Source organism: Lissotriton helveticus, chromosome 7 (genome assembly GCF_964261635.1).
Source record: "Lissotriton helveticus chromosome 7, aLisHel1.1, whole genome shotgun sequence".
NCBI lineage: Eukaryota > Metazoa > Chordata > Amphibia > Caudata > Salamandridae > Lissotriton > Lissotriton helveticus.
The window spans coordinates 1781839930-1781859141 of record NC_136068.1 but is presented as its reverse complement, the minus strand read 5'-3'; the positions used below and the strand labels follow the sequence as shown (position 1 = coordinate 1781859141).

The following is a 19212-nucleotide window of genomic DNA, read 5'->3' as shown; positions in this document are numbered from 1 at the left end:
CTGGAATATCATTTTGTAGGAAGTTCTTTTGGGGATATGAGCCATCGGCAGGGGAAATGGGTAGGAGAATACTGCAAGGCTGGGCAAAGACAAAAATGAGAGGGTTATACAAAAGAGAGCCATTATCTCTAAAACTGTTTTATAAGATAACATTCAATCTTCATGAGATTTGTTTTTCTGCTTTCGAATTTCATTTGTTCAAATTGTGCATGATTTGGCTCTTTTTTGGTGCCTTCAGGTTATCTGAATTGTTGAGGACTGTCATTAATGATGACATAAAAACACACAACATATCCTTGGTGCATTCAAATATTGAAATTTTTCTTGAGCACTCAAAAACCGGCCAAACAGGCAAAGGTTCAAAAATAAGTTTGCAAGCTATAGGTGGTTATTTATGCCCTAAACAAGCATGGTTAGATTTTCTAAAAGTAGGAGGTGCAAATTCAACCTTTATTTTTCCGCACCTGGATGGATCTCAACTAAAAACCTCACAATTGCTGTCAATATTGCGGAAGTCATTAAAGAGAATTGGGAAGGATCCATCCAATTTTGATACACACTCATTCCGCATTGGGGTAGTCTCAGAAGCCGCCAAATGGGGGTTTCCCATTAGCGATGTTAAAAAACTGGGGCGTTGGTCCTCTGATTGTTGTTTGCGTTATATTAGGAAGTTAGAGCATGACAGTTAAAAATGGGGATATTAATTGTTTCCTCTTTTCAGGTTTGGTGGCAGATTTGACAAAGTCACAGCATCACGTTTGGATTATTGGACAATCATTCATCAAGTGGGCAGCAAAACAGGCTGAAAAACTGCATATTGGGAACAATTGGGTTTTACTTCTGAAGAAGTTTTGTTGTCTTGGTGGGGCTAGCTAATGCCGTTAATGAGTGAATTATCAGTTAAGAACAAACCAGAAGTGGTCATGTTATACCTGGGGGAAAATAGGTTAGTCCAGTAGTCAGGGCTTGGCCTGTTGATAGAGATAAAAAATGATTTGGAACTTTTCTCAAAGATGTGGCCCAACACACAACTCATCCTTACCGCGCTGATGCCTCGCAGAATTTGGAGGGGGGCATAGAGATTTACTGCTGTTGAAAGAGCAAGAAGGAAAGTCAACAGAAAACTGCAACGTTTTTGTTTTATTGACAGAACATATTGATTAGTTCATGATGAGATTACTAAAGAAGATTAACAGTTTTTTAGGCACAATGGAGTTCACTTGTCCTTTATTGGAAATGAAATTTACATTTTAAACAAAAAATAAATGATTTCTAAAGTTTTGGGTATACACACATCGTGTTGAACTAATGCGTTGAAGCGATAGCATTAATGTGGATGTGTACAGTAACATAACAGTTTTTTCAATATTGTTTCATGAATACACATATGTTACCCATTCCCCCTCCACATTCTTCTCTTACCATTTAGCATCCTCCACTCCCCCATCCCCCATTTTTCTCTCCCTCCCACAAAAAACTTTTTTAATTCATTTAGTTTAAGGTGGTAATTTTATCTGGATATATATTTATTTTAGATAATATATTGACTGTTTGGCGACCGCATGAGTTTTATGCGTTCACGTAGCATTGGTTTTTATATTTGAATGAAGCTCTCTCACCTGTTTGGCGACAGTGGAACTCTGTTTTTTTAAATATAAATGACGACAAGCGTATCATTTTCTTGAATTCCTGGTAAATGAGGGGGGGGGACAAGAAAAACGCCTAAGTTAGGGTCTTTCCTGGTGGCAGAGTTGGATGAGATCAAGACAGGCAGGAAATGTTGGGGCCATTAGGAATAGCTGCGGACAGAGGGAAGCAAGGGAGAGAAGTTGGAGGCAAAAGGTACGCAAGAGAAGGAGATAGGGGGTTGGGGAGGAGGATTAGGCCGAACAAGGTTGGGTAATAGTTGCTATGAGGACATTGCTTAGGGGCGGGGGTATTAGTTTGGAATATGTTTGTGTTATTATCTGTATATAAATATGTTTGTATTGCCTACCTGTCAAATAAGGCAGCCTTTTACCCCAAATTTGGGACTTGGACGTGCTTATTGCCCGATGGGAGGAGCGGTCATAATTGAAACCTCTCTTTTTATGAGTTAGTTACTGCAGCAAATAGTGCGGCAGCTCCAGGGCAGTAGCCATGAAATCCTCTAGCAGTTTTTTCTTTTTAAACAATGTAACATTTTCTTCAGACGATGTTAGTTGAGCTGTTTGAAGTTCGATTCATAGGAGGTTTTGAAAACGGAAGTGGAGCTCAGCCTTGTTACATTTCCTGCCCCTCTCCACACCGCCCATGACTGATTAGTTATGTGGGACCTGGATTCGATTTATTTAGGTGTCTAACCTCCATAGCACATCGAGTTCTCGGTTTTCTCACTCAGTGCGGTTTCATTGATGACTCTATTACCACAAGCACACTTATTTATTTATATTGGTATATTTGTATAGCGCTTCACTGTCACCCCAAGGGCATCCTCCAGTGAGAGAAGGCATTGCGGGTGACGGTCACTTCTCTGGATCTGGTTATTTGAGTAATGGTCCCTTTGTGGCATCCCAGCCCTAACAAGCTGGTTGGCTCACTTCCGCCCGTTTACTCCTTCATTTATTATTAAATTTATGTTTAATAAATAATAATTTTTCTAACAAAGAATGGGGTCACAGATTGGCATGCTATTTTACACTCCGAGAGGAGTTGAAGATTCCTCACATAACAATGAATTTTGGGATCTACCCACTGTAAATGTATCAAAACATTAATTGTTTAAAAAATAGCATTTTAATGCCCTATCTTAAGTTAGGTAAAACTGTATAGGTGATTGGAATGCATTTTTCCAACATTAAACATGAATTGGCCTTTTTACCTCCTAATTTTTGTTACGCATGGAATCATTGGTTTCCTAATTTCTCTTGGTGTTCGTTTGGCACTCTTTGACCAATTATATTTTATTTTGGTTGATTTTTTTCAAATCATCAATTTCATGCTTGAAGTGCTTCTCTTATACCAGGTTTTAATTAGTAATAACCATGCATGTGATGTTTGGCATATATATTGCTAAGTGTGTGTGATTGAGACTAAATTAAATGTTTCCTGTGTTATGATTATACTCAACCTTTGCTAAATGCTTGCTAGATTTCTTCCAATTAAGATTTGAAAGCCTGCTTCCAAATGTTCTTTCTACCTTGGACTAGGGCTAGACTTACTGCCATGACGATGCAGATTGCTTGGAATCTCCCCATCCATGGTCTGTACACATATATGATAAAAGAGTAGAAGAGGTGCTGTTACTGCCAGCCTTGCTTCTCGTGAGCGACGACTAAAAGTACAAAGTGCGTTTTTACACGCTGCTTGCAGGTTTTCAAAACAAATAAATAATCACTTAACCGCGGCGCAAATTCTCCCGCAGTGCGAGAGAATTAATGAGTGGGCGGGCTGCATCGGCCAACAGACGTGCGCTGCAACAGCGAGGTAGTTCTAGCAAGGAACGGGATAAAAGGCGTTGTTAATTACAATGCCAATTGCTCAAACTCCAACAAATGCAACACATATTGCATTGCAAGTGCTTGTTTTTTACTTGATGCTGCTTTCTTTTTGCTGGTTATGCAAATTCTTCCTTGCATCCTTGCGCACACTGTCCAAAGATTTTCTCCTGCGTTAGAGCTGGGAAGCACTTATGTACCATTTAGATGCCATCATGCATTTTAATCAGAAAAAACAAGGGTGGCTGGGCCCAATGGGACGGAGGGTAGGCAGGACCACAAAATTGTAAATAGAAATATTTGCCTATGCCTCCAAACTAATTAAGGTACACACTGATTCAAGTGAGGGTAAACCACAATTTATTAGCTTACCCAGACAATGATTTTTGTCTTTCAATTGTTACTCAGTTCACAAACAGATTTACATTTTACAAAAACAGACCTAAGACCACTGTCGACCTCATGTCTAGCCATATACAATTTTGAAAAACAATTTGTGCAATATATACAGTGAAAAGGAACAAATAACTAACGTTTTTACAAAAATGACTTTTTGCCATAAGTGCATTTTACCATGAGTACATCTTCATGACATGGACAAATTGACCATACACATTTGTGAGTGATATGTGACTTTTTACAATAAAACAATCACAAACAAAGGGAGAAAAAAAGAGGAAAAAATATTTTTAAACAAGATCAACTCCCAAGACCTGAACCCGATGTAATCAGTTTAATTCAGGAAAATTGCCAATTTTTGCATCAGTATCATTGACCAACCGGTCAGAGAAAAACGGGGGGGTGCCGACGCGTTTCGAATCCTGTTTAATGATTTGCAGGATTCTCGTCAGGGCGGTATGATTCTAATCCATGGGAACTGTTTAAAGAAATGAAAAAAACGATTTGTTTACCAAAAAGGGGTCCTCTAGCCAATGCTCCTACAACTCTATATGTGTAAGGATTGAAGCATACCTTGTGTTAATCCTGCCCAAAGTAGCTCCTGTTACAATGAAAATGCCGTCTGTGCCGCGGGGTTTGGGCTGCAACAGAGTAAGGAATGGATCAAGTCTAGTGGGGGTGGGAATCGATGTGAGACACGAATAGTCAGAAAAAGATTTTTTTGTACCTGCAATATTCGTGACCCCTTGACAGTTGTACCGGTGTCTTGCAACTATTTAAGTTGTATGCTCATTTGCATCTCTAAAGAAAAGAAGATAAAAGAAGCGTGTTTTAATGCACCGCTCGCTCGGTGGCGCGCCAATGGTCAGAGCCATTGAGGGAAAACTTACTTGTGAAAAGCTCCGCGATGGCGGCAGAAATTCTCTAACTCTTTCGGCGTGTCTCCTAAGTGTTTTGCTTTACAAGTCTGCAGGGGCAAGGATGGGATGAAGTATTAATGCGCTGATACGCTGCTCCTATGCTTTGTTTAGTGCGCAATAACAGATCACAGTGTAAGCGGGTCCCTGTCTTACCATGATTATCTGTGAAACTCCGCTTATCGTACTCGCTGCAACCCGGCACACTGAGGTTTGTAGGTGTCCGTGGCGCTGCCGGTTCAGACATTCACATAACATGTGATTAGTCCCCGGCCAATCCGAGTTTCAGATGGATTGTGGTGCACTCTGGGAACTATAGTTTATATGCAAAAGGAAGGGTTTCATGCCCTATTGATTTCACTGAGACTATTCAAACCCTTATTTACACTATCAAACTTGAGGATTAAATAAGCCTCCTTGCGCAACAGCATTGTATCAACATCTGGAAAGCGTTTGGGGTCAATCCATGCCAGTGTGGTCCATCTGAAGTCATTCTCAGAATGATTATTATTGGCAAAATGTTCCACCATGGGAGCGGTCAAAACCTTTTTCTTTAAACGGGATCGATGTTGAGTGATCCGAGCATTGATGGGCTGATTTGTTTTGCCTATATAGACTCTGTTGCACGGACAAACCACCGCGTAGACGACATTTCGAGTCTTACAATTTGTGAAACATTCATGTTTCCACCTAATGCCATTATTTGTGAAAGTGTCACCTTCTAGCGTTGTGGAACATGACACACAATTGCCACATTTGTGGTGCCCGCATATAGGTTTCAACTTCCACTGAGCGACAAGGTCACTTTTAGGTAATGGAATATGACTGTCTGCTTTGATCAATTGTTGCCCAATTGTTGATCAATTGTTGCTCAATTGTTGCCTTCTGTTCTTGCGCATGGCGAAAATGGGCTTAGAAAGGGGGTACTCTAGTGTTTCCAATAGGTGCCAATTCTTTCGGATTATATTCTTAAATTGGTTTGTGTGTTGACCAAATGTTGTTACACACACCAATTGGTCCAAATCTCTCTTTTCTTTCTTCTTTAGTAATGTTTCTCGTGGAGTGAATTTGGCCCTGTTTTTCGAGTGTTTCAACAGTTTTTTAGGGTACCCTCTTTCTGCCATCTCACTGCAGAATCGTGTTGCATGACAGTCAAAGTCACATAAACTTGTACAATTACGTCTGATCCTCAATAGTTGACCGTAAGGTAAGTTGTCCTTTAGTGATTGAGGATGCGAGCTGGTGTAATGCAGGATTGTATTCCTGTCAGTTTCCTTCTTGTGTAAGGAAGTTGTCAACTTGGATTCGCTGGTGCCTACAGTGACGTCAAGGAAAGTCATTTCTTTCGGACTATAGTTCAGCGTGAATTTGATGTCAGGGTGCCTTAAGTTTAGCCAAACATGGAACTGATCGAGTTCCGTCTGGCTCCCCTGCCACAGGAGCCAGACGTCATCGATATATCTCAGCCATTGAACAATATGGCCTGAGAAAGGGTTGCCATTCAGAACAAATCTCTCCTCGTATTGTGCCATATACAGCACTGCCAGCTCCGGCGCATAAGGACAACCCATGGCTGTCCCTTTGATTTGGATAAAAAAATTGTTCTCAAACTTAAAATAATTGCTCCGAAGAGTAATTTCAGCCAATGATACAATGAAACTGGTAGGCACCCGATGGGGTCTCGCCCTTTGTTCTAAACAGAGTTCAATGACCTCAAGAGCTTCATCCTGCGGTATTTGGGTGTAGAGCGAGGCAACATCCAATGTCACCATCAACTCAGTCTGTTCATTGAATGTGTGCCCCTCAATCTGTTTAATGAAGTCTGTTGTGTCACTGAGATGCGATCGCACTTGTGCTATACACGGTTTTAAAAAGAAATCAATATATTTCGATACTGGTTCAAGCACCGAATCGCATCCAGAGACTATGGGTCTCCCGGGTGGCGCCTTTTCATTTTTATGAATCTTTGGTAAGAAATAGAGGATAGGTGTTCTTGGCAATTTTTTGTTCAAAAATTCGTGCTCTTTGGACCCTAGAAAACCTTCGTCCAGACCTTCCTTTGTGATTTTGGATATTTTGTCCTGAATAGCATGGACAGGGTCTTCTTTTGATGGTCTGTACCACTCCCTATTGTTCACGTGTACTTGGCCTTCAGCAAGATACATCGGGCGTGGCCATAGAACCACTGCCCCACCTTTATCGGCCTGTTTTATGACTATTGATGTGTCAGATTTAAGATCACCAATAGCTTTTTGTATTCCGTTACTGATGTTGTTTTTAACAAAGCTACTTTTCTTCTCAAGTTTCGTGAGGGAAGACAGTACAGCTTGCTCAAAAGCAATGATCTGTTTTGGGATGTTTAATGTTGGAGTGAACCTTGATTTCACTCTGAGTCCAGTGGTTTCCTGTGTTGACGTCATTTCGGCTCCTGCGAAGTAAGTTTTCAACCTAACCTTACGGCAGAAGTCCAGTGCTTCCAATTTCAATTTTGTGAAATCGGTTCTTTTGGTAGGGACAAATTTGAGGCCCAGATTAAGAAGCATTTCTTCATCTCTTGATAATTCTTTATTGGAAAGGTTCACTATGGTGGACATATTTAATTGTTGTAATTTTTGTTGCGGGTTCGCATTTGCCATGGTTGTTTGAAACGAGGTCGTGTTTGGCCGCCCCTGGACAAAAAAGGAGCCGACCCTCCAGTTGCGCCTCGTTTATTCAAATTAGACTGCCTGGAATCAGTGGAAGAGTCAGATGAAGTGGTGTCAGAAAATGTTAGGAACCTGTTTTTAGATCTGCCCTGGAATGTATTTAGGGCCCCTCGTGACTCACCAAAGAGTTAGAGAATTTCTGCCGCCATCGCAGAGCTTTTCACAAGTAAGTTTTCCCTCAATGGCTCTGACCATTGGCGCGCCACAGAGCGAGCGGTGCATTAAAACACGCTTCTTTTATCTTCTTTTCTTTAGAGATGCAAATGAGCATACAACTTAAATAGTTGCAAGACACCGGTACAACTGTCAAGGGGTCACGAATATTGCAGGTACAAAAAAATCTTTTTCTGACTATTCGTGTTTCACATCGATTCCCACCCCCACTAGACTTGATCCATTCCTTACTCTGTTGCAGCCCAAACCCCGCGGCACAGACGGCATTTTCATTGTAACAGGAGCTACTTTGGGCAGGATTAACACAAGGTATGCTTCAATCCTTACACATATAGAGTTGTAGGAGCATTGGCTAGAGGACCCCTTTTTGGTAAACAAATCGTTTTTTTCATTTCTTTAAACAGTTCCCATGGATTAGAATCATACCGCCCTGACGAGAATCCTGCAAATCATTAAACAGGATTCGAAACGCGTCGGCACCCCCCTGTTTTTCTCTGACCGGTTGGTCAATGATACTGCTGCAAAAATGGGCAATTTTCCTGAATTAAACTGATTACATCGGGTTCAGGTCTTGGGAGTTGATCTTGTTTAAAAATATTTTTTCCTCTTTTTTTCTCCCTTTGTTTGTGATTGTTTTATTGTAAAAAGTCACATATCACTCACAAATGTGTATGGTCAATTTGTCCATGTCATGAAGATGTACTCATGGTAAAATGCACTTATGGCAAAAAGTCATTTTTGTAAAAACGTTAGTTATTTGTTCCTTTTCACTGTATATATTGCACAAATTGTTTTTCAAAATTGTATATGGCTAGACATGAGGTCGACAGTGGTCTTAGGTCTGTTTTTGTAAAATGTAAATCTGTTTGTGAACTGAGTAACAATTGAAAGACAAAAATCATTGTCTGGGTAAGCTAATAAATTGTGGTTTACCCTCACTTGAATCAGTGTGTACCTTAATTAGTTTGGAGGCATAGGCAAATATTTCTATTTACAATCATGCATTTTAAAGCATCTGTGTGAATCTTTGAAACATGTATTTTTTTAACTAACTTTATATGGAGGGGTAATGTTGTAATATGTACAATTGTATGCAAAGGTTTTGATTAACCAAGCAATAATAAATGTACTTACTTACATATCTCGTCTGGTGGTGGTCACAGGACAATGGAACCGCCACCAACTTACTCAGCCCAGTCACAGCTTTTCTTCCTAGCATTCTTTCTGAGTCTTTGCCCAAATTATCACCTCCCCTGGATTTTCAATGTCTTTTTAAGCACTCTCATGGCTGAAGATTTTGCTCTGCAGCAGGGAGTGTTATGCCCTCTGGGGACCATGGGTACAGTGACATTCTGGAAGGACTGAAAATACATACATGTCAGGGGGATGTTCTTATGCCCTCTAGGGACTGCATGTATGGTTGCATTGCAATACTTTTGCAATGTGAGGCTCTCCATGGGCTGTTTGTATAATAGCAGCTTGGTATCAAGTGTCTGAGAATAACACAAACACAGAGCTTATTTCTCATGAATGCTTTATTGGTTATTGGTACACCATAATTATTGCACGTATGTTATAGGTTCACTATAATGATGCATAATGCTCTGTTGATCGCTGCAAAAATGACAATTATGTTTGCTAAAGGTATCTTATTGTGGTTTATTATAAAACAACATGGTCAAACTCACTTGGTATGTTTGAGTTACCCCTCTAGGTGGTCACCAGTGGTTACACAATGTCATCTATTGTATGATCCATCTTCCACTTTATATATTTGTAAATTACTATGTAGCATTTCATAGTGTGTATATGTGTGTAATTAATGTACTTCTCCTTTTTCTAAAGGAAAAGTACTGACTGAACAATGATTTATTCAGTGTTATTACTGCGCACCAGGTATTGGTGCTTACTAACCTACAGTAGGCCTTGGACTGCTCTGCTTCACTACCCTTTAAGAGGCAAGCGCTACAATGGTGTTAGAAGAATTGTGGACCTATTACTATTAACGGCCACAGAACTAATAACTCAATTTGCAACAACTTCTAGTGAATGTATTCTGTGCATACCCTCATCGTAGGATTGCCACTGGAATTATGTGGTTCTGCAGCTGAAGCACTTTTCGCATAATTATACATTTTCTTCATTTGCTACACAATCCTTCATCTGCCGCATATTCTGCAGACAGATTTTAACAAAAAAGGTTTGTTTCTAGCTCACATGGTTCAAAAGTTGCTAAAACTGGGAGAACACATGTTGGCACACAGTAGAACATTCTTTGCAAAGCTGGACCGGTCACCTTTCTGTTGCTTCTTACTATATATGGATGTCAAACTGGTACTAATGAGGTGCAACCAATGCCCAGAGAGTGTTGCGAAGTTAAATTACAAAATGTGTTTCATTGTGCTACATAATTTGTCTTCATATGCTGCATTATTTACTCAACCCTGCTGCATAATTTGTCCCTCTCTTGCCTCATAATTCCATTTCATAACTTCTGCAATAAAACAGCGCAAACATACATGTCCAGCTAATAATGTTGAAATATTTCTCAGTCTTTCAACACTACCAACGATTGGATGTCGGAAATAGGGACTATCTCCAGTACGTTAAAGTACTGTCTGCTGTTGGAGAAGTTGCTCCTCCCTGGTAGAAACCCACGTTGGTTGATGTATCAATCGTCATGATTAACGAAGAATACCATTTGCCTGGTCCCTACTTAGTAATACCCTGATCTTAGCACTGATGACAGGAGGTACATTGACAGTTCCATTACATAATGTCTCGATTTTCGGAGGGATCCTAATGCTCTGATTATGAGGTGGTCATTATATTCCAACCAGTCTTTAAACCCTGTTCACACATGGGTTGCAATAATTATTTGGTAGTTATTTAACACATCTGATAATTATCGAATGTGTTAAATACCTCAACCTTTGTTACATTTTCAGGAGGTCAAACCTGCCAAAATGTAACGTGGAAATAGTATACGATATTTACTTTATCATGCGGATTTTGGTGAGTTAAATTCCAAAATCTATATGCTATTTCCCCCCAACTCATAACAGGTGTAATTTATCGCACCCTTTAAATATGTGCACCGTGGAATTGTTTTTTATCAGGTGTGTTAAGTAGCACCTAAACTTTGTACAAGGTATTTCTACCAGTCGGTCACATGGCTTCTGTGTGAACACAGGTAAATGAGGGGGTAAGTAGAAAAACGGGAATTCAAATAACTAATTGCTTTCCAACTTTTTATATTGAAGTTTTTTAAAAGACAATTGCTTCCAATAATCATGCATTTGAACTAAGTGACCTTTTTCAATTTTTACTGATTTTCTTCACCTATTTACATGTTTCCGGTGCAGAGAACTGGTGCACATCTTATTAGAGGGCCCACCCACTTTCTACAATCACCTTCAGACTATAAGCACCCACTTTCTACAATCACCTTTGGTCTATCGGCCCCTACATTCTACAGTCACCTTCAGACTATGAGCACTCAAATTCTACAATCACCTTAGGCTATGGGCACCCACATTCTACAATCGCCTTCAGGCTATGAGCACCCACATTCTACAATCACCTTCAGACTATGAGCACCCAATTTCTACAGTCACCTTCAGATTAGAGTGAAGGTCATTACCTCATCCTGCCTGCTTGGGTCTCATTTTCGCTTACATTTACTGTGCAGATTGCAGTCTGACAATGCAGGTTGAAGCTACATTATATATCCTCTTTCAATATTATTAGTCGGCCTGGGAGGTGAACTCCACTCAATTCACGGAGTTTATGTGGAGAAGAGTTATTTTCTCGCTCGGCAACAGTAATTTGATGAGTACAAGCGAGGAAAATCCAGCGCTAGTCCGCTTCCCAGCAAAATTTCCCAACACAGGCATTGCGGATGGTCAATACTGCTCGCGTTGAGGAAGCTGCTGCTCGAGTATAATTTCTACTCGGGCTGCAGAAAGAAGCAGCATCCCTTGGGCTGCACATGATGCAGTTTGCACTGATTTAACAGCGTGGTACAAAAACCTGGCACTAAACCAGTGTGATTGGCGTGAGGTAAAGCACTGCGCTGCTTGCAGAAGTCTGCATAGCTTGGTGAAATTTTTTGTCACCTCCCTGAGTTTCACTCCGCCCAGGACCGCTGGTTAGACTCCCCTTTTTATGAAAGTTCCACCTACATTAATGTTTTCACATTTTCTATGAATTTGTAGAAATTTATTTTTTGTTACCTGCAATAAAATGAACTTGTATTCCTTTTATGTACAATTGCACAACAATAACCTCAAGAGGTTTGCTTTAATTAGGTAGCCATTTACAATGCATTAGTTATTCATTTATTGTTCATTGTTCTTTTGTAAAGCACCAAAAGCCCAGACAGCGTGATGACAAATAGACTAACACTGCAGAGGAGTCACCGTATAGTTGGGCACGGATGAAAACCTGACATAGGAAAGGTAAAATATTAATTATGTCCAAAGTCATGGAAAAAAAGTTTCACTGACAAACATAGGCACAGTCTGACAATCGGGTGTAAATGTCCCATGTTTTCCATCCAGTGAAACTGCATAGTCACTGGAAGGCCTAGGAGCTAGCATTTTAAAAGCCTAGTTACCATTTTTCCAATTAATACAGTTCTAAACAAGTAGAGAAAATCATTTCTTTCTGTAAATAGGTACAGAAATTTAGCAAAAATGGAAAATGGTTAGTTAGTTCAAATGCAGGATTATTGAAAGCAACTGTCTTTTAAAATACCTCAATATAAAAAGTCGGAAAGCAATTAGTTAGTTGAAATACCATTTGTCTACTTACCCCCTCATTTGCCTGTATCCGCACAGAAGCCATGTAGCCTACTGGAAGAAATACCTTGTACATGAAACTACTCCAACCCCAATATTCCACACTAATTGAATTTATTCCCAGTGCATTCTTATTATCAAAGATACATCTGGGATAGGGTCCCCTGCCCATTTATCGAATGTTTCTAGGATGAGATGGTTTGTACCTCACTGGCTGTGTTGTTTAGCACTTGGGTACATATTGTAAGCATGTACTGTTTTGCCTTTTCTTATTGTGCCAATCAGAGTTGTTTTCTGGCAGACGATTTTAAAGTTTGTGTTTTGAACTATGTGATCCTGAGTTCTACAAAGTGAACTAAAAATATTGAGAAGCTTCTGAGGTCTTACCTTCAGTGATCACAGAAGAGAGAAAGATGGTGGTTGTGAGAAACACCTGCATGGTGTTGGAGGAAGGATGGAGCTGGGCGGGCAAAATATTTGTGCCTGAGCAGTTCTTCAGGCGTTGTACACATCAGATTTTCTGGCCATTGCATTTATTCAGTTGCATGGAGGGGAGGTCCTGCCTGAGTACCTCATGAGAAGACAAATGCTGATGTGGCAGTCTTGTTGCTTTCCACTGGTCAGTGATTGGGCGAGACTCTCAGGCCTCTCAACCATCACTCCACCCAATACATTATTGAAAGAACAGGCTGTCCTGTTGTAATGCACTTCTCTCTACCAACAGCTTCAATTAATAGGGTGATGTATTATGTATACTGACACATTCTTTCTGAGATGAGAGTTAGTTTTGGGCATCTTGCCTTTGGTCAGCTTCCAATGCAGTCTCTTAACAGCTCCGACAGTGACCTCGGTCTATCCAGCATTTATTAGACCAAAGAAGGTGACATTTCTTTTGGTAAGATGCATATTAAAAATGGCTGAAGCCAAGGGACAGTTGCTGTGTCATGGGGGCCATTCCAGTAAAGTGGTTAACTCCACCTTGAATTTTCGAGTAACTTAGCCATTCGCAAATAGGAAGGTGTCCCCAAGATCCCCTTCCCCTTTGTGAATATTTGTAAATCTATTTTTAAGAACAGGCAGTAGTCCTACGGACCACCAAAACTTTTCATTTTTCGTTTTGTAAAGCATCTTGTTTTCCTTTAAGGAAAACAGACTGCTTTACAAAAAAAAAATGCTTTATTGAAAAGCAAACATGGACATGGTGGTCTGCTGATCTTAGCAGGCCACCATTCACATGATTTTTTCGATTCCTAGGGGGTCGCAAATTTCGACCTACCTCATTAATATTCATGAGGTAGGTCATTTGTAAACCCTTAGGAGTCGGAAAAGGTGTACTATACACCTTCATACATTGCATTTTGCAATTTCTTAATTGTGAATCCTTGTGATTCGCAATTAGGGAATCGCAAAATGCTTGCTATATACATCTGGCCCTAAATGTCTTAAATCGATACACAAAAGAGAACTTTTTGTTTTCTAATATCTCAAAAAAGTAAATCCTTCCCTTTAGCCCTTTCACTTGGTCACTGGGAGGCACTCTGATTGAGACGGTGAAATAATAAACTTATCTGGGCCGAATTTTCTCTAAAAATGTGCAAAATGTTTCCCACTTCAAACATATAGGACGAAAGGCAAATGCCCATGTAGGGGCATTGCACAGATCCTATTTTTCTACAGGGAAAAGACATTTGCAATCTCTGCTTGAGGTTTAGGGCATGAAAATTCCACCTATTTTAGGTTTCCCTCAGGAATACAAACATATTAAAACATGGCAACCAATAAAATTTAAAGAATTGCTGATTTCACGGAAATTGTTAAATTTCACCCAATCAGTTCCGGTACAAGCATTACGTCTTGAGTTATCTTTAGTGAGCATATACAATAGAGCTATCTCTAACATATTAGGGTGGACATCCAATCTATTACACGCACTCCCTGGAACTTTAAGATATCTATTAAAATTGGAGTCTTTTGGAAAGACATCGCCACAATATACTTTTAATAGGAACCTTAATACAGCCCACTGCTGTGAAGCCATCAGCATGCAAGGAGGTGCATTTCAGGCTGCAGCCTCTCTCACAGCGTGGAAGACCGAATTATTATTATTATTATTATTAATTGGGTTTTGTTAAGCGCAAACAACCCGAATCTTGTCTATTTGCATGCCAAACTTTACTGCATGCCAAACTTTACTGCAGCTGAATAGAGGGCGGACTACATACCTCATCGAGCACTGCGGATCGGCGCGCGGTTGTGATTCCATCAATGCCCAAGGAGGTACATTGCAGGCCGCACTCTCTCCCGCAGCGCGGGAGACTGAGTCTTGTCTATTTATATGCCGCACTTTACTGCAGCTGAACAGAGGGGGGACTCCATACACCAGCGGGCACTGCGGATCGGCCCACAGCTGTGAAGCCATCAATGCACCAGGAGGCGCATTTCAGGCTCAGGCTCTCCCGCAGCGCTGGCCGTGCCCAGGCAAAGCCCGTGCCAAGAGCAGGCATGTCTGCACCCGTAACAGTCTAGGCTGGGCCCACCCTCTTGGTTCTGCACTCTGGGAAGAACAACGCACCGTCCAGCCTCCCTGTCTCTAATGAGGAATGAATCCATAGTATAGTAAACCCCTGACTTACCAAGTGTCTTTGTACATATCATCGCTCTTATCACTCTGTTTTGTCACGTTCTAATTTGATTTGATCGTGAGGCGTGAATATAATCTAGAAATGGGGAAAAGAAAACATCCAAGTTCTGCACTAACTAAGTCACCACCTAAGTCAAGGCAGTCTATCCTGAACTATATAACAGTGGCAAAGGGGGTGATAGAAAAGCAAATCCTAAGTGTAGAGGAAACTATAACTAGCTGTTCTGAGAATTTCCCCGAACCAGCAACTCCCTGTTTAACCACACCCACTTTAGGTCATGCGCCTGAATCTTTGACTGTCGGTCTCGGTACTCCATCAAAAGTTACAGATGAACTTGTACTCAACTCATCCTCTTTTGACAACCCTCTTCCAAATGTCAAAAGATATCATGGAACTGTCCCACGGATCCCACAAGGGCTGTATCCAGTAGGTTGACTAAAGCTAAGAAGAAGATTCCAGTGCAGAAGACAGTGGAGATCTCTAAACCCCCTAGAGCCGCTAAAAAACTAATATCGACCACACCACAGGACTGCTCTTCACTGGTGACATCTGTCCAAGTCTTGACTGACCTTATTAAAACCTCGGTCTATAGTCTTACAGACAGATTGAAAGCTATTGAATGTGCTATGCTATCTTGAGTTGAGCGACTAGATGTATCAAATACCCATAGTGGGCCAACTGATTCTACCAGGGCTAATACTACAGGTAGCACCTCGAAACTCCACGCAACTTTCCCGCTACAAAAGTCTGCTATAAAGAACTCTGAGTTTCCTTCTCAACAAATGTTAAATATGCCTTAGAAGCCCCATATAGTGCAAGGGGATGTTGTAGATGTACATAATAATGACGAAAAGTAAAGAAAAAGAGGGAGGTCCCCTTTAAATCCAATATGGGACAGGGGAAAATACTTGAAACAAAGAAGTCCCTAGCACATAGTCAAATGATGTGACAGTTAAACACACATTAGTTGGTAGTCACCTATACTAAAACTCAAAGGAACCACTAGTGCCACATTGTCATAAACATAATTTCAATGTTACAAAAGTACTAATTAAAAAAAAAAAACAATAACACATCATTTATAAAAATACATCATTTATTCGATACAGTACATTATTATGTGCAAATCTCATAAAAACATTTATTTAAAAACATCTTATTATAGGGAAAACAGTTGTCAGAAAAACAGTTATCGACACAGCGTTTCAGTATTGGGTTAACACCTTCTTCACAACAGTTTTTCTCAATTTAAAAATGGTGAGGCACTAAACTACATTAAGTCTCTCACTTCTGATTCTGTGATTATAAGATTAAAACCATGATTTCGGGGAACCGATGTCCTTCTCAATAAAGACAACCTCGAATTGTCAAGTATTTACAGTGTATTTGTTTTCACTAGAGCCACTGTAGACAACATGTAATTGAGGTGGACACTTTTAATTTAGCAAGGAACAAATACTGCATTCATGATTGAATGGATGCATTTATTAATGATGCGCAGATTTCAGGGGATATGTCTTGTCCACATGTCGAGGTCTTTCAATTAATCTGTATGTTCCAATGCGGCCTCCCTGCTCTGGATGTACAGCTTCAGGATAATAATGAAGAGCCACCAATAACTCCCTTGCCCAGCATCCCCTTGAGGGGACTTTCCACTGACCACCCTATCCTTAAAAATAATCCTATATATGCGAATGATTGATTATATATTCCCTCCGCCGCTACCCCCTATGTAATTATACTCACTAATGTTCCGATCTTAGGCACCCCTTGAATTGAATTCAACAAGGGGGAGAGAGAAGGGGGGAAATTTCCACCATTCAGGAGTGGGAGGTCCAGCACGGGTGGTTGCCCCAATCAAGTATACAAAAGAAGGAGTGCTGTGCCGTTCCTCAGGGGGAGGGAACGTAGAAGTCACACTGCGTCGGGGTGCCACTGCATCTCACTGAGATCTTCAGTTGGGCATCCATTTGTTGGATGTAATACCCTCATACACCCTTTCAGGTGTCATGCTTCATCATACGGGCTGCTCCTCGTCGGGTCGGCGGTGCAATACCCGACGGGCTCACCTCAAAGAGGAGCACTATACTGGAGATCTTTTATCCAACAGCCGTTTGGTGAAGTGCGGGTATGGGGCCAGAAATGTGTTGACGTGATATTGAGTTAAAATAAGGCTGGGAGAACCTGAATGCAATTTTATTCTGGGGGTCTCCTGCCTCAATTAAAAGGAAGAAAACTGACACTCAATGGAATATAATGTTTCCTATTTACGTGTCTGTTGGTGTGTGTATTTAACGGTCAACATGTTTCTCGCGTAAGTGTTTATTAACTTGCGATTCTTCAGGACCATACAAAAGGAGCGGTAACTATCTACATTAAAGGATCTATCTCAGTATCCAGTGGGGTATAAAAAGTGTCACAAAAAGAAGGTGCTTGATGTGTCAAAATACCTGTGTTGAGCTGGATCTACCTAGACGGGTAGACACAAGGTATACACAATAGGTCTGAGTTTAAAAACAACAATGACTGTCGTAACTACAAACATTGTTAGGACTATGTCGTTGACTGTGCAATATTTCAAACACAATAAAAAAGTTTAAAAACCATGGTGAAAAACCATCCTACAGTGAGCAAAGGTGGACTGCATGCTCCTGTGGATAATTAATGTTATTTGCAGAAAACATCATGGTAATGGAGAACGTAGGACTCAACTAATATGTCTAGTATCCAGGCAACAACAGTACCCAGCGGTCAGCACATCAGGATTTTTCTTCCATATATTTAGGCTGTGCATGGAGGGATGGTAAGGATTGTTAGATAAAAGAGGGAATGGTTCCGTATCTAGTTGAGAGCCATTTGTCTAGAATACCATAGGTGAAAAGTTGTAGCTTATTGTGTACTGGTGTGAGTTTTAGCTATTGTGTACCAGCTATTGGGAATCATGTTCAGTTTACTAATACAAATCATATGTGCTAGTGTACAGTCTTATCTATTAGACTGTGCTTGCTGTAAGATTGTTCTGTTCTAGTAAGATTCATTCAGAGCTATAATTGTATTTCCCTCACACAGGGGCCTCTTGAATAGTGTTGATTCTGTATGAAGCGGTGAAGCGCCCAGACTGATCCAAATAGCTGTTTTAATACAGTGGTGTGCACTCTTAAACTCTTTTATTGTGTTTGAAATATTGCACAGTCAACGACATAGTCCTAACAATGTTTGTAGTCACTACAGTCATTGTTGTTTTTAAACTCAGACCTATTGTGTATACCTTGTGTCTCCTTGTCTAGGTAGATCCAGCTCAACACAGGTATTTTGATTCATCAAGCACCTTCTTTTTGTGACACTTTTTATAACCCACTGGATACTGAGATAGATCCTTTAGTGTAGATAGTTACCGCTCCTTTTGTATGGTCCTGAAGAATCGCAAGTTAATAAACACTTACGCAAGAAACATGTTGACCGTTAAATACACACACCAACTGACACATAAATAGGAAACATTATATTCCATTGAGTGTCGGTTTTCTTTCTTTTAATTGAGGCAGGAGACCCCCAGAATAAAATTGCATTCAGGTACTCCCAGCCTTATTTTAAGTCACCATCACGTCTACACACTACTGGCCCCACACACGCACTTCACTAAACGGCTGTTGTATAAAAGATCTCCGGTAAAGTGCCCCTCTTTGAGGTGAGCCCGTTGGGTAGTGCACCGCCGACCCGACGAGGAGCAGCCCATATGATGAAGTATGACACCTGAAAGGGTGTGTGAGGGTATTACATCCAACAAATGGATGCCCAACTGTAGATCTCAGTGAGACCGAGTGGTACTCAGATGCAGTGTGACTTCTACATTCCCCCCCCTGAGGAACGGCACAGCACTCCTTGTTTTGTATACCCCTTGTATTGAAGCATGGGATTCATTGTAAAACAAGTCTCTTAATTAGTTAAATTCCACGGTCAGGATAGGAGAGCCTTCTTTAATGATTTTAAGATGGTGAGATGGGTATAGTGGGTTGGCAGGGGCCCTAAAGTATTCCATGGTGATTGTATTGTGATTTCCTTTAAATCACCAGCATTAGTTTAAATGATATTGGAAA

At 40.6% G+C, this 19212-nt stretch overlaps 1 protein-coding gene across 1 annotated transcript in view; it reads right to left on the bottom strand.

Moving 5' to 3' along the window:
- Positions 1–12990, bottom strand: part of LOC144767712 (phospholipase A2 inhibitor and Ly6/PLAUR domain-containing protein-like) — a 102983-nt gene extending 89993 nt beyond the window's left edge. Inside the window, exon 1 of the mRNA XM_078651102.1 lies at positions 12861–12990. Coding sequence (XP_078507228.1) covers positions 12861–12912 — 52 coding nt within the window. The 5' untranslated portion in view covers positions 12913–12990. The remainder of the gene's footprint in view (positions 1–12860) is intronic.
- Between the last annotated feature and the right edge of the window lie 6222 nt (positions 12991–19212).